Source organism: Monodelphis domestica, chromosome 7 (assembly GCF_027887165.1).
Source record: "Monodelphis domestica isolate mMonDom1 chromosome 7, mMonDom1.pri, whole genome shotgun sequence".
Classification (NCBI taxonomy): domain Eukaryota; kingdom Metazoa; phylum Chordata; class Mammalia; order Didelphimorphia; family Didelphidae; genus Monodelphis; species Monodelphis domestica.
In genome coordinates this window covers 168,327,167-168,343,216 of record NC_077233.1, presented here as the reverse complement: position 1 = coordinate 168,343,216, position 16,050 = coordinate 168,327,167, and the positions used below count along the sequence as shown (strand labels likewise).

At 38.3% G+C, this 16,050-nt stretch overlaps 1 protein-coding gene across 1 annotated transcript in view; it reads left to right on the top strand.

Annotated features, from left to right (window-relative positions):
• The window catches only part of GOLM1 (golgi membrane protein 1), a 97,503-nt gene that overhangs the window by 32,194 nt on the left and 49,259 nt on the right, over window positions 1-16,050 (top strand). The window contains exons 2-3 of the mRNA XM_001378946.4: window positions 9,628-9,777; window positions 11,701-11,880. Coding sequence (XP_001378983.2) covers window positions 9,649-9,777; window positions 11,701-11,880 — 309 coding nt within the window. The 5' untranslated portion in view covers window positions 9,628-9,648. The remainder of the gene's footprint in view (window positions 1-9,627; window positions 9,778-11,700; window positions 11,881-16,050) is intronic.

Below are 16,050 nucleotides of genomic sequence, written 5' to 3'. Positions count from 1 at the left end.
CTCATGTGGATGTACCACAGAAAGGACCTTTTGATTTCATTGGTAGATCTTAGCTGCTTCATGGGCTCCATCTGGAGGAAAGCCACTTTCCTTCAAATATGAGAAATCCAGTGCTCTGTAGCCTTTTTCTCCTTACTGCTTTTTAGTCAACCCTAATTGCTCCAAAGATAAATTCTGTGAGTTGAGACTTTTTAAAAAAGCAAATGTCTAAGAATTCTTTTCTTTTTGATGTGGAAATATTAACCTTTTTCTAGCTGCTTTGGGGTGATGTTTTGCTAATATTGTATGAGTTTTTTTCAGGTATTATGTAAGTCTGTTAGTAGCCATTTTATAATTTTAAAATGTCTTAAGATAAGTATCACACAGGAATTAATTGCTTTGAATGTTTTTCCTGCTGACGTTTGATTTTAGGATGTTAGTAAATCTTCTGAAATGCCTCAGTGATAGCTTTGTGCCTAATTAATATTTATTATTATTGACAATAATGATATATTTTGTGCTTTAGCCAAATAGGCTACTCTCCATCCCCTGTTCTTACCCTGTTCTCTCCTGTCACCATGCTTTTTCTCCTGCTGTCTCCTATGCCTGAAATAGACTCCTCCTCTACCCTTCCAGTTCTTGAAACCAGTCCTTTCCTTGAGGTCCAACTTAAGAGCTTACCCCACTGAGTTCTTCTGTGAAAGTGAGCTTCCAGGGGCTCTTCTTCTTCTTCTTAAAACCCTTACCTTCTGTCTTAGAATTAATACTGTGTATTGGTTCCAAGGCAGAAGAGCAGTAAGGGCTAGGCAGTGGGGGTTTAAGTGACTTGCCCAGGGTCACACAGCTGAGAAGTATCTGAGGTCATATTTGAACCTAGGACCTCCCATCTCTAGGCCTGGCTTTCCATCCACTGAGCCACTCAGCGTCACTCTCCTTATTGTTCTTTTACCTTGAATTCAATATATAGTACTAATTCCAAGACAAAGAGTAAGAATTTAAAAGAAAAAAAGTGAACGTCTTCCTCAAATCTTCCATAATACATTGCTTGGTTTTCTCTTTTGCACTTAATTCACTTCTCCATTTAACATTTGAATTTATATACATCTTCCTTCTCTGTTAGCTTGTAAATTACTTGAGATTGAGTCTGTGTGGTATTGATTTTTGTCTCTCTCAGGAATAGCACAGTACCTTCCATATAGTCAGTATTTAATAAACGGTTGTTAGAATAGAATTGTCAGGTAATAAATATGTACCTGTCAATTATATAACATTTTTGTCAAAGAAAGAGGTAGAAAAAGATTATACCTGTTATCTTGAGTTAACAATAATAACTAGCATTTATATAGTGCCAGACACTGATCTAAGTGCTTTACAGAGATCGAATTTGATTTTCACAACAATCCTGTGAGATAGGAGCTATTATTGTCCCCATTTTTCAGTTGAGGAAACTGAGGCAAATAGGTTGAGGGTCACACAATTATAAGTGTCTGAGAAAGCTGTCACTGATAGATTTCCAAAGATTTACTAGCTTTGAATTTGGGTCTTCTTGACTCTAGGTTCAGCCCTCTATTCAGTGAGTTGTCTGTCTGGACCCTGCCTATCTGACTCCTTCCTTTCACTTTTCTCTTATTCATACTGGGGGGAGGAACAAAGAAATTGGGAAGGTGGAGTGGATAGAGATACATAATTCACACTTGTATGGTAACAGTTATAATTAGCAAATGTGAAAAGGATGGACTCACCCATAGAACAGAAAAGGATAGCAGAGTATTTGTTTAAAAAAACAAAGAGTTAAACCACTTTGCTGAAAGTTATGAATAATGAATGTTTCATTGTGAAATACATGCACCAAATTCTATGGCATTTAAATATTTTGAGGAAAAGTTAAATATTACAAGGAGAAATAAATAATAAAACTATGATAACTTACCTCAACTTACTCCTTTCAGACCTAGATAAATCTAGCAAAAACAACAAAAAGACACAAGTTAAGGATCTGAAATACATTTTTAGAAAAGTTAGCCATGTTAGATTCCTGGAACTTAATGAATGAGAATATTACACACCTATGCTTAGTACCATGACTAACCCCCCCAAACCCCCACTATGTATTGAGGAACAAAACTCATAAATTAAAAAAGCAGAAATATTAAATATTTTATGGTCTATAATGCAATAAAATTTTATTCAATAAAAGCTGTTGAAGACATGATCAAAATTAGAGACTATATAATAATCTTAAAGAATGGAAGAATCAAGGAACAAATCATAGAACTGATAATTTCATTAAATAAAATGACAATGAAATGCTATATAAATGTTGGGGGATGCAACTTAATAAGTCCTTTGGAGTCCATTTATGTCTTTAAACAGTTGTATCAATAAAAAAGAAAAAATGTATCCACAAATTAGGCATGCAACTGAAAAAAAATTAGAAAAACAACAAATTTAGAACTCCTGGTTAAATAACAAAATAGAAAAGAAGAGAAGAAATCAACAAAATTGAAAGCAAAATTCAACTCAAGTACTGCTTTCTTTAGGAAATCTTTCCTGTTCCCCTTAGGATTTTCCCATTCAAGTTACCTTGCATCTATTTTCTATGTATTGGGTGTTTATAAAGAGAGAGAGGGGGAGAGAGAGGGAGAGGGGAGGAGAGAGAGTGGGAGAAGGGGGGAGAGAGGGAGGGGTATAGAGAGAGAAAAAGAAATGGGAGAAAGAGAGAGAGATGGAGAGAGAAGGAAAGGGGGGAGAGAGAGAGAGAGAGAGAGAGAGAGAGAGATGTATGTGTATACACACATCTATGGTCTTTCCTAATAGAATGTAAGTGCTGGAGCTGAACAATTCATGCCTTTGTGTCCCTAACTTCCAGGTCATACTTGGCACATAGGAAATGTTTAATATATATTTGTTGATTGATGTGTTCCAAGTACTTGATCTCTCTCACTCGTACTTTTTGTACACTAGAATATCTTTTAGCATTATTCTCCTTTAGCATATTCTCTGCTTTGATCATTGAATTTTAAAAAATGAATCATTCTCTTTTAGTCATGATTTCCAAGAAATGGTAGTTGAACTCTATAAATGGTAGTTGGAATCAGACAAGTCCTTTGGCTATAGTCAATCTTTTTTTGGAGAGGAGGGAAGGAGTTTCAGTTAGCAGGGCATTTATTCCTCTTCATTCCAACCTTGTTATTACAGGACTCCTTCTGTTAATGAAAAAGATGGCTTTTCATGAGACTTTGTCATCAGAAGTTTTATCATCACAACTGGAAAGAATAAAAGAGCCCAAGGATGGAAATATGCCAAGATGTGGTTTCCCTCCCTACCAGATTCCCATAGGGGACTCCCCATAGCTCCCTAACCTTCTGTACTGGGTGGGGGGCACTGAGTCACCATTCCAGTAACCCTAAATTTTTTTAGCTCTTACTGCTCTTCTGCCTTAGAACTGATACTTCTTAGCTACTTTAAGACAGAAGGCAAGGGTTAAAAAAGCAAACCATAATTGTAAAATATTTGACAAAAATACCATAAAATAGAAATAATTTCAATATAATTTTAATACTTCGTTAATGTGTCCCAGAGGGAGACTTGTATAGTGACCCCAATCTATTTGAGTTTGAAAAAACTGAATCAAATGACTTCTAAGACCTCACCTAGGGGGTAATTCTGGAATCCCATGAAGGAGTTACAACCAGAAACTCTACATTCCCTGAGGGCCAGGACTGGGGCTGGAGCAGAGAGGTCAGACTATGGAATAGTAGAGCATCAGTGCCACTGTGGGGGGAAAAATCTACTTCCAACCTGAGCTTTATTTGGCCATGTGTCTGAGGATCATTTTCTTTGTTGGAAAAGGCTTACATTATAGTTTTCAAGAACACTTTCGGTTTACAGGGAAAGAAAGGGAAACGGTTATGGAAACAATTCCTGAAAGAAGGCAGAGAACGTTAAGAAGGTAGTTATGGATTACAAGAAAAAAACGTTCCCAGAGGGAATCAGGTTTGCCCGGCATGCACTCATCTCTTTGATTTTGGCCTCCTTCTTGACCTTCATACATATTTTATACTCCTTCTCTTTGACCCAGGGGCTGTTGCTTCTGTATTTCCTCCCTCTAGCTTTCTACTTAAATAAATCTTGTGTTTGACTTCCAAAATTATTGACTTGAATCTGACTGCTTCTTTCTTGGGAAGTGGCAAAGTAGAATAGTTATTCTTAAAGTGTGTGGTCTGGGGGTTCCAGAGACCATTTTAGGGGGTCTAAAAGCAAAAAAAACCCCTCTTTTCATAATAATATAAATATATTTTAATTTCTACTATAATAATTATCAGTAAATATAATACACATTAACAAAGAGACCTTTTGGGGGTCCTCAATCATTTTTTAAACCTTTACCTTGTATCTTAGACTTGATTCTGGGGCAGAAGAATCCTCAGGGCTAGGCAGTTAGGGTTAAGTGACTTGCTGAGGGTCACACAGCTAGGAAATGTCTGAGGGCATATTTGAACTCACCTTATATTTCCTGGCCTGCCTATCTATCCGCTGAGCTACCTAGCTGCCCCTCCTCAATGATTTTTAAGAACATAAAGGGATCTTGAGGGGAAAAGTTTAAGAACCACTAGTGTATAGAGAGAATCCTCTTGATTTTGACTCAAAAGACCTGGATTCAAATCCCACCTCTTGATTATAAGCTGTGGGACCACAGGCAAGCTGCTTAAAATTTCTGGACCTCAGTTTCATCATTTGTTAAATGAGAGTATTGAATGAGATAGTTTCTAAAGTTCCTTCAAACTATAAATCTGTGATTATTTTTGCATGGTTGCTAAAAGTCCTAATCAATTTAACACATTTTCCATTCAGCGGATAGAATACCAGGCTTGGAGTCAGGAAGATCTGAGTTCAGATCTGGCAGCAGATACTTACTATCCATGTAATCCTGGGTATGTCACTTGCCTTGGTTTCCTCATCTATAGAATGGGGATAATAATAGCATCTACCTCCTAGTTACATAGTAAGCACCATGTGTTAGATGTTATTATTTATGTACTCATATTCTTTTATGCTGTTTCATTTTAAATTTAGTGAACTATCAGAATAGAGTGAAGGAAATGGTATCTAGATACAAAAAACATGGTGCTTTTGGATGTGATCTTCCTTGGAAAAAAATTTTTTTTTAATTTCCCAGGTGCTTTTGGAATAATTGTACACTGTTCAGGTCTCAAGGAAAGATAAATCCATAGGCAATGACTGATGTTTTTAAAAGACCTATATATTGTTTGGGAAACAAGGAAAATGATTGGAAAGAGTTCTTAAAAGGATAATCAGATTATCTTTATATGTGTGTTGTCTTATGAAGAAAGTCTCTTTGAGTAGCTAAAGCATATTGAGATGTGATGAAGTCATAGCTTCTATGGAAAGTTGGTATCTAGAGAAAAGTGGCATTATACTGTTATATCTTTCTTATAACAACATTTACAATGAAAATAATTGTTTTTTTAGCATAGATTTTGATTTTACAAATTCCGTCTCAAAAATTCCTGGGCTAAATGAGATATAAGGCCTTCATTAAAATGTTCCTGGGAACAGACAGACACTAAATGTTGAAACTCAGTAATTTCCGTATGCTTTTAAATTAACGTAGGAAGTTTTTTTTTTTTTTTAAACCCTCACCTTCCGTCTTGGAGTCAATACTGTGTATTGGCTCCAAGGCAGAAGAGCGGTAAGGACTAGGCAATGGGGGTTAAGTGATTTGCCCAGGGTCACACAGCTGGGAAGTGTCTGAGGCCAGATTTGAACCTAGGACCTCCCATCTCTAGGCCTGGCTCTCAATCCACTGAGCCACCCAGCTGCCCCCAGGAAGTTTTTATAAGTGGGAAATTAACTCAGCAGCTCTCATTTTCCTCCGGTTAAGTTATCACTAAAAGTGTAAAAGGCTTAGAAGGTAGGAACTGAGACCGAGTAAAGGGCTTGCAAGAAATGAGAAAACATCAGAAAGAAGAGAATAGTGAGACCTTTGAGTCATTAGCAGATAATGTGACTTGTTTCAAGAAGTTCTGAAGAAAGGTACTTTTGGTAGGATGGCATAAGATATCTAGCCAGAAGATAGGATTAGGAATAGGACTGAACGTGTGATTTAATGGGATAGGGAACTCCAGGAAGAAGAAATTCCTAATAACGACATAGGTTGGCATATTATATCTCTGCTACTTTTAGTTTGAGAGTAACCCAGAGCACTAAGGGGTTGGGTGACTTGACTAGTGACACACAGTCAGTACTCATCCCTCCATTTGAACTCTTTGCTCAGCCTTGCTCGCTAATCATTGCATTGCTTCTTTGGATAACTAACTGAAAAGTCCTTCACAAAAATCAAGCCTATAAGACATATGACTGGATTATTTTAGATGCAAACTAAATATTATTGACAATCATTAATAGTTGATAACTGGACATTGAATTAGGTCTATCTATCCATCTATTTATCTATTTATCTATCATCTGTCTGTCCATTTATCCATCTATCCATCCACCTATTTATCCATCCATTCATCTCTGTCTGTCTGTCTGTCTGTCTGTCTGTCTATCTATCCCATCCATTTATTCATCCATCCATCCACCCACTTTTTTTATCCATCTATCCATCTGTCTGTCTATCTATCTAACTATATCTATATGACCCATTGCTAGTCATTTAATCTTTCAACCCTTTCCTCATTTGGAGAATTGGGATAACAGTACCTGTCCCATTGGGTTGTTGTAAGGTTCAAATGAGATGATGCATATAAAAATATTTTTAAAATATTAAAGCATTATATAAATATCAGCTCTTAGTATAATTAATTGCTAATGAAATGCTTTAATGGATACTATCAATAACCAGCCATAATGGCTTATTAATTTTGGAAGGAACTGTTAAGTATATTTACAGAATAAGTAACTGAAGTCCATACCAGGCTTACCATTTGTCATCAGAATTGCAGATATATTGGTATACTTACAAATCCTTGAAGACTTTCTTGATCATGTATTTTAAGATAGCCTTATATTATTTAGTAGTAGTCTCTCGGTAACCGAGGATGACGATTGTCTTTGTGCGTTTTTGTGCACAAAGACACTTGTGCATGAAGATTTAAGTGGAAAAGTCGATGCACAGAGATAGTCCCACTCTCTTGGCGTTGGAAGCCTGGGTCCATTGGCAAGAAAAGTCGTTACACCTGGAGACTTCCTCAGCTGCATTGGGTGGCCGTGTTGTCCTTTGTGCTCCAACACGCCCTGAGCACTCCACAATGCCTTGCTGTATCGCCATCTCAGCCGTTGAACCTTCTTGTTGGTTTCTTCCGCCTGTTCCACCGAAGCAGTCTTCACATGCTGGGTGAGCAAAGCCCTGGTTCACCAGGGGTCGACGACCCGATGGCTACCCTCACAAGGTTTAGCCGGCCTGTCGAAGCCGTTGCCCGGGGTGTGGCCGCTGCCACATGCTAGCAGCTTCTGGGAGCCACAAGTGAGAGCTGGGTGTCAGGTGGGGGTCAGAGGCTGCCCTAGGAGAGCACAACAAGCCCTCCATACCAAAGATATTACTCCTCCCTGAGCACCCCATTTAACTGTACATATTCTGTATCCTCCAGGAGAATGTGAGCTTCTTGAGGGCAGGCAATGTTTTGTTTTTTTTTTTTCTTTGTATCTCTAGGACAGTGCTTGGAACTTAATTTTTTTTAAAATCCTTACCTTTTGTCTTAGTATCAGTTCTAAGACAGAATTTCAGCAAGGGTTAGGCAATCAGGGTAAAGTGACTTGCCCAGGATCATACAACTAGGACATATCTGAGGCCAGTTTTGAAGCCAGATTCTTTCATCTCTAGGCCTGGCCACGCTGTGCTACCTCTTAATAAATGTTTCTTGAACTTAGCAACATTCAGTAATATAATGATCCAGGACAAATCTGAGAGACTTATGACAAAGAATGTTGTCTACTTCCAGAGAAAGATTTGTTGGAGTAGAAATGCAGTGAAACTATATGCTTTTTCATTTATTTGGGTATATGTTTTGGAATTTTGGTTTTATAAGATCATTCATTTACAAAATGGACAATATGGAAATATGTTTTGCATGATAATACATGTGTAACCCAGAAAAGAAAAAAATTTAAAATAAAAAGAAATAAATGTTTCTTGAATGGAATCAAATTCTCATGCCAAGTAATTCTGAAATTGCTTTATGTAGACATTCTTCTTTTTTTATTTTTATTTTTTCCATTTGAATTAGACATTCTTCTTAAACCAACATTCCTTCACCCTTTCCCTCTCTCCCTCTTTCCTTTCCTTTCCTTTCCTTTCCTTTCCTTTCCTTTCCTTTCCTTTCCTTTCCTTTCCTTTCCTTTCCTTTCCTTTCCTTTCCTTTCCTTTCCTTTCCTTTCCTTTCCTTTCCTTTCCTTTCCTTTCCTTTCCTTTCCTTTCCTTTCCTTTCCTTTCTTCTCCTCTCCTTTTTTCTTTCCTTTTCTTTTTTCTTTCTTTTTCTTGCCTCTTCTTGCTTTTCCCTTTTGTTTTCTTTCCCTTCTTTCCCATCCCTTCCTCACTCTCCCTCCCCCACTCCCCTGCTAAAGTGACCATTGCCACTATGATTTGATTCTTTCTCAAACTCTGTTTCAAACTCAAATTAAGGTACACATACACACAAGCACAGTCTTCAATAGAGAGTATAATGAATGTTAACGCTCCTATTTAGCTTGGCAGGGACTGAATACAGCCTAGTGGTTAAAGGGCATAATCAGACCCAGAATGCCTTGATTCTCTCTGCTTCTTGTACAAAACACTTTTCCTATGATCTCAGCCAAGTCCCCTACCTTCCCTTTCCGCAATTATGCCTTCTGAATGACAGGACTGTTGCTATGAGCAGGACTTGTTCTTTACAAAGTTTTTTGAGATTGACTGATGAAAAGCCTTATCTAAGCAATAACGTAGCATGATTTTCACTTTGAGATTCCCATGTTGCCTTTGTACAGTAACAGTCTGGTTCCTTCTCTTGCTTTGAGAAATGTTGCAAGCAAGCATCATTAATAAATAAGGCTTGTTAGTGGATATACTTTGTCCTATATGTATAAAGAACCAAGTCACGAATGTTTTACTGGGGAGTAGGGAGAATTTTATTCCTTCCAGGTCTATAACTGATATATATCAGTTAAATATAATATATGATATAAATATTATATACTATAATTATATGTTATAATATGTATACACAATATATTCTATTGCTATACATACATAGTATATTATATAACAATATAACATAAATAATGTTACATTAATAAATTATATATTCTCTATATTTAGAATATGTATACATGTATATATAAATAAATTAATGAAAAATATATAATTTTTATATATATAGGAATAAGTAGATCCTAGATATGATAGCAGCCTTACTGCTGTGTTTACATTCTCCTCTACCTCTCTGCTTCCCCAAGTCCTTTGTGGTTCCTGGAGAAAATGTCAGACTTTAAAAAAGTGGAAATGTGACACATCTGCTGAGGCAAAGCTTCTCTGGCTTATATGAACATTGCAGAGCAAAGTCTTCTGTTAAGCTTGGTGACATTTAAAATATTAGTGTAATTTAATTCCCTGTTGATAATGATTTGTATATATTTTTTAATCCTTAGGTTTGTGCACCTGATTTTGAGATGATGGGACTAGGAAATGGACGTCGGGGGATGAAGTCACCACCCCTCCTGGTAGCTGCTTTATTAGCTTGTGTTATTGTCTTGGGTTTCAATTACTGGATTGCAAGTTCCCGTAGTGTCAACCTCCAGGTAGGATTCTTGGACTTTTCTTGGGAGGCCATAAAAAGCGTGTAATTGCAAGAGATATGTTTGCCTTGATATGTTTAACAGGCTTTGCTCTCTAAGCTCCAGCTTTTTCTTTGTCAGGTTAGAAAGGAGCTTTAATGGCTTGTAAAAAATTCTGTTGCGGTGCCAAACCTTTTCCTCTGTCCCCTACTGGGTTCAGTTTTGACTCTGTCTGTCTAGACCCCTCCCGTCTTCTCTCTTAACACACGGTTTGTGTCACACTTGCTTTCAAGCCAAGCCACCCTGAGCACTTTTCCAGGAGAAGCATATGTTTTGTCCAACCATCCCAGCCCACTGTGAGTCTTCCCCAATTTTTTTCCCCCTTACTGTCCTTTCCCGCCACTTGGCAGTTCTTTAGAGAGCCATGTTAAGTGGATACTGGCAAGAGTGATTGCCAAGCTGTTTTGAATATAAGCCAGTCCCAACTTTGCATCTTTTCCTAGCTTTAAAGCAGTCTTTGGTTTTTGATTCTGAATAGAAATTGAGAAGTTATTTTGGAATTATTTGGAATGGCACATATATGTAAATATATATTAGCACATTATGCATAAATATGTAACATTTATTTCTGACATGTATTTACATGTCTAAATATAGGTAGATGCACAAGTATATACATATATTACACATATATATTTAACTTTTTTATTAGAAACTGTTAAACTTCAATAAAAACAACCAGTCATTTGACAATTTTTGCATGTAGATTAATTTTAACACAGAATCATAACACTTTCCTAATCTTTTCCTCAAAATCACCATCAAAATTCCTTGTTTATTTTTATTCACTTAAAAATTTTTTATTTCTCTTTATGTGATAATGGCTAACATTTATAAAGTGCTTATTATGTGCTAGGCTCTGTGCACTAGACACTAGGCACAAATATCAAATCACTTGAATCTCATAATAGTCCTGGGAGGTATGTGTTATCATCATCCCCATTTTCCAATTATGGAAACTGAAGCAGATGGAGGGTAAGTGATTTGTCCAGGGCCACCCAACTAGTAAGTTTGGGGATAGAATTGTACTCAGGTCTTCTTGACTGTAGGACCAGTGCTTTATCCATTGGGCTTTCTAGCTGATTAGATTCTAGTTAGTGCTTATTTCATACCTCTGGTTCTGTTTTTTTCCCCTTTAATTTTATGCTATTTCATTAAAGATTACCCTCTTTTTAAAAATTTCTCCTATTTGTTATCCTTAATCACATTATAAATACGCCATCACATTAGTGTGTCACAATTTGTTTTGTCCTCTCCTCCCCTCCATTTTTCTATATTTTTCAGCCCCAAACCTCTTAATACAAATGATATTTAGGTAGTTAGATCACTACTGCACTGTTCTATTGCCTTTTATATTACATTTTTTTGCTCAGTGTCACTTTCTTTTCATGCATATGTTCTGAGTTAACAAGTTATTTGTTGCTGTAAATGTGACTTGTACGCTACTGTTTCCCAGTGTGTCTCTATAGACTATATCTACCCCCATTAACAGTGTCTTCTCCTAGGAGCTCTTCCTCCGGATGCAGAAGCCCCTGGGAGAGATGAGTTTCTGATCTCCTGAGCCCAGAATGCACTTTTCTGTAAAAGAACCATTATAAAGAGTAGTTTGGAGGAGATGAAACGAGCCTCTCCCCATTACACTTGAGTTACATTTTGGGTTAGACAGGGGTGGGATGACCTGGAAACCTATGCGTTTGTTTTCTATGGGAAAAGGCATTCTGAGTTCCAGATTAGAGCTCAGTTATAAAGAGGAGCCGGTATATTACTAGTGATTCATGGGCTGTCTCTGTTAAGTAGTTAGGTCAAGTTTACTTCTCTTACATGACCATTATAGCTGAATAATCCTGGTCCACTGCGTTTACCCATGATGTTTTGTTTTCCATTTAGACTCAGATCTTGGAGCTGGAAGGAAGAGTCCGAAGGGCAGCAGCAGAGAGAGGTGCCGTGGAATTAAAAAAGAATGAGTTTCAAGGAGAATTAGAAAAACAGCGGGAGCAGCTGGACAAAATCCAATCCAGACACAACTTTCAGATGGAGAATGTCAATAAGATGTACCAGGATGAAAAGGCAAGACCTGTTCTTCCTACCTTCTCCCCCCATCCCTTCCAGTGAAGCTCCCCTCCTCCTCTCTCTGTACCTCCCCTCACCCCCCTCACTTTACCACTGCTCTAAAAAATGTGGGGAGTAGAAGAGGGCATTTGCAAACTTAATTTGACTTCTTGTCTTGGTGTAGATTTTTTTTTTTAAATATATTTTATTTGATCATTTCCAAGCATTATTCGTTAAAGACATAGATCATTTTCTTTTCCTCCCCCCACCCCCCATAGCCGATGCATAAATCCACTGGGAATTAGATGTTTTCTTGATTTGAACCCATTGCTTTGTTGATAATATTTGCATTAGAGTGTTCATTTAGAGTCTCTCCTCTGTCATGTCCCCTCAACCGCTGTATTCAGGCAGTTGCTTTTCCTCGGTGTTTCCACTCCCATAGTTTATCCTTTGCTTATGAATAGTGTTTTTTTCTCCTGGATCCCTGCAAATTGTTCAGAGACATTACACCGCCACTAATGGAGAAGTCCATTACATTCGATTATACCACAGTGTATCAGTCTCTGTGTACAATGTTCTCCTGGTTCTGCTCCTCTCGCTCTGCATCACTTCCTGGAGGTCGTTCCATTCTCCATGGAACTCCTCCACTTTATTATTCCTTTTAGCACAATAGTATTCCATCACCAACATATACCACAATTTGCTCAGCCATTCCCCAATTGATGGGCATCCCCTCGTTTTCCAGTTTTTGGCCACCACAAAGAGCGCAGCTATGAATATTTTTGTACAAGTCATTTTGTCCATTATCTCTTTGGGGTACAGACCCAAAATTTTTTGGAAGTTCAATGGGTATGGCACTAAATAGATAAATGAGTTTGGGTAGGATGGTCATTTTTATTATATTGGCTCGTCCTACCCATGAGCAGTTAATATTCTTCCAATTGCTGGTCTAGTTTTAGTTGTGTGGAGAGTGTTTTGTAGTTGTGTTCATAAAGTTCCTGTGTTTGTCTCGGGAGATAGATTCCTAAGTATTTTATTTTGTCTAAGGTGATTTTGAATGGGATTTCTCTTTCTAGTTCTTGCTGCTGAGCTGTGTTGGAAATATATAGAAATGCTGATGACTTGTGTGGGTTTATTTTGTATCCTGCAATTTTGCTAAAGTTGAACTGTTGGTAATATTGATAGGTGAAAGGGTGTGTACAATTTAGTACTTTTAGGACATTGTTCCAAATTGTTTTCTAGAATCACTGGACCAATTAACAGTTTTACCAACAATGTGTTAGTGTGCCTGTGTTTTCAGAGCCCCTCCAACAATTATAATTTTTGCCAATCTAATATTTACAAAGTGTCAAGTCAGAGTTGTTTTCATTTGTATTTCTCTATTTTAGTGATTTGTAGTATTTTTTTATATAATTGTTGATAGTTCAAATTTCTTCCTTTAAAAACTCCCTGCACATATCCTTTTGCCATTTATTGATTGGGAAATCATAATTCTATTTTATTTTTTAAGTCCTCACCTTTTGTCTTAGAATCAATACTAAGTACCAATTCCAATGTAGAAGAGTAAGGGTTAGGCAATTAGAGTTAAGTGACTTACCTAGGGCCACCCTGCTGAGAAGTGTTTGAAGCCTTATATGAACCCTGGAGCTCCCTTCTCCAAGCCTGGCTCTCTCCACTGAGCAACCCAGCTGCCCCCTCTCCAATATATTCCTTTACACAGTTGCTAAATTAATACTTACAAGATATAGTTCTTATCGTGCTTCCTTTCTCTCTCCCCTAAAGAAAAAGTAAAAAAAGAAACTTCCTTGATTCTCTCTGTTGCCTCTAGAATAATCTAAACTCCTCAGCCTGACGTGTCAAGCTTTCCATTACTTGACTCATCTACCTTTTCAGACTTATCTCATTATTTCCGTTGACATACTTTGAGCCAGGCCAGACTATTTATTCCCCAGACTGGGGAGTGGAGTTCCTACCTCCCATCTCCATGCATTTCCTTCTGTTCTCCAACCTTAGAATACACTTCCTCCTCTCTTCTGCCTGGTGGAATTTTTATCTGGCATGCAGCCTTCACTTCTGTGTTATACCCAATGGAAAATCTTTTCTTATATCCTCTCCCTTCTCCCAAGTTGCCTTTCTTGCAAGGACTTAAAAACAAAACAAAACCCTCATCTTTTGTCTTAGAATTGATCCATTCCAAGACAGAAGAGCAATAAAAGTTAGACAGTGGGGGTTCCATGACTTGCCCAGGGTCACCCAGCTAGGAAGTATCTGAGGCCAATTTGAGCCCAGGTCCTCCTGTCTCTGGGCCAGGCTCTCTATTCCCTGTGCCACCTAGTTGCCCCACTTGGGGATTTTCAAAGAATTTTTTCCTTTCATGGATCTGTTGTCCAATATATCCCACAAACGTTTTTCATCGTCTTCCCCCTCCTCCCTTTTAACCTATGAGGAAACTTTGGGATCTGAGAGGATGTGTCAACTACTTGCTTATCATTACTAAACTGGCGGGTGCTCCACCCAGGTAAGGGTTTAAAGGGGACTTCGTGACTCCAAGGCTGGCACTCTTTCCTTGAAAGCCTACTTGAATGGAGGTGGTCAGCCACATCCTACTCCACCCTGAAGTTCCCAGTTCCTAGATTGAGTGCCCGGAGGATTTTAGAGGTTGTCCCTCCTGCTCTGCGCTCTCGCCCCCTGTTTGTCTTGTAGATGAGGAACACAGAGAGCCAGGGAGGTTCAGTGACTTGCCCAAAGTTACACAGACAGTGAGTGGCACCACCAGGATCCCAAACTCACTTCCAGTCTAAGGATTCCCTTCCAGGCCCAGTGTTTTGTGTGGTGTCTCCTACCTTCTGCACACAAACAGTGGACCATGCTTTGTTGGGGCTGACTCAGGGGCACAGGCAGGAAGCACACAAGGCTTTAGTTGTCTGGAATTATTTGACACAGGAGCAGCTAGGTGGAACAGTGGGAGAGAGTGCCAGATCTGAAGTAATTTTTTCTGTTTCTCTGTGAAGTGTCCCTCTCCCTCCCTCCCTCCCTCCCTCCCTCCCTCCCTCCCTCCCTCCTTCCCTCCCTTCCTCCCTTCCTCCCTTCGAATTGGGAGCCAAGCTTAGAAATGGGTGCTCCTGGGTTCAAACCTCTTTCTGGTTTGAATTTCCTTGCTCTGTGATCCTGGGCAAGTCATTTAGCATCCACTGCTTAGCCCTTACTGCTCTGCTGCTTTGGGACCAATACATAATATTGATTCTAAGATGGAGGGTAAGAGTTTTAAAAAAATAAATACCTTTTGTCATGACTAACACAAAGCTGAGAATGATCTTAAGATAATTTTAATTCAGTTGACTCCAATTCTTTTGATTCAAAAGCAGAAGGTAAGGGTTTAAATTAAGTTTATTTATTTAATTGATTAATTTAGAATATTTTTCCAAGGTTACATGATTCATGTTCTTTCCCTCCCCCCCTCCCATTCCCCTCCCATAACCAACTAGCCATTCCACTGGGTTTTACATGTGTCATTGATCAAAACCTGTTTCCATATTATTAATGTTTGCAAGAGTGATTATTTAGAGTCTACATCCCCAATCATATCCCCATTGACCCATGTAATCAAGCAGTTGTTTTTCTTCTGTGTTTCTGCTCCCACAGTTCTTTCTCTGAATGTGGATAGCATCTTTCTCATAAGTCCCTCAGAATTGTCTTGGATCATTGCATTGCCACTAATGGAGAAGTCCATTATGTTCTATTGTACCACAATGTCTCAGTCTCTGTGTACAATGTTCTCCTGGTTCTGCTCCTCTCGCTCTGCATCACTTCCTGGAGGTCGTTCCAGTCTCCATGGAATTCCTCCAGTTCATTATTCCTTTCAGCACAATAGTATTCCATCACCAACATATACCACAACTTGTTCAGCCATTCTCCAATTGAATGGCATCCCCTCATTTTCCGATTTTTTTGCCACCACAAACAGCACAGCTATGAATATTCTTGCACAAGTCTTTTTCCTTATTATCTCTTTGGGGTACAAATCCAGCAGTGCTATAGCTGGGTCAAAGGGCAGATAGTAGAATGTAAGGATTTAAAAAAAAGATAATGTGTTCAGTTTTAATCTTGGTAAGTTTGAAGATGTCTCTAGAACATCCAGTTTGAAATTATTCAGTAGGCAAATTAGTCATATGGATTTAGAACTCAACA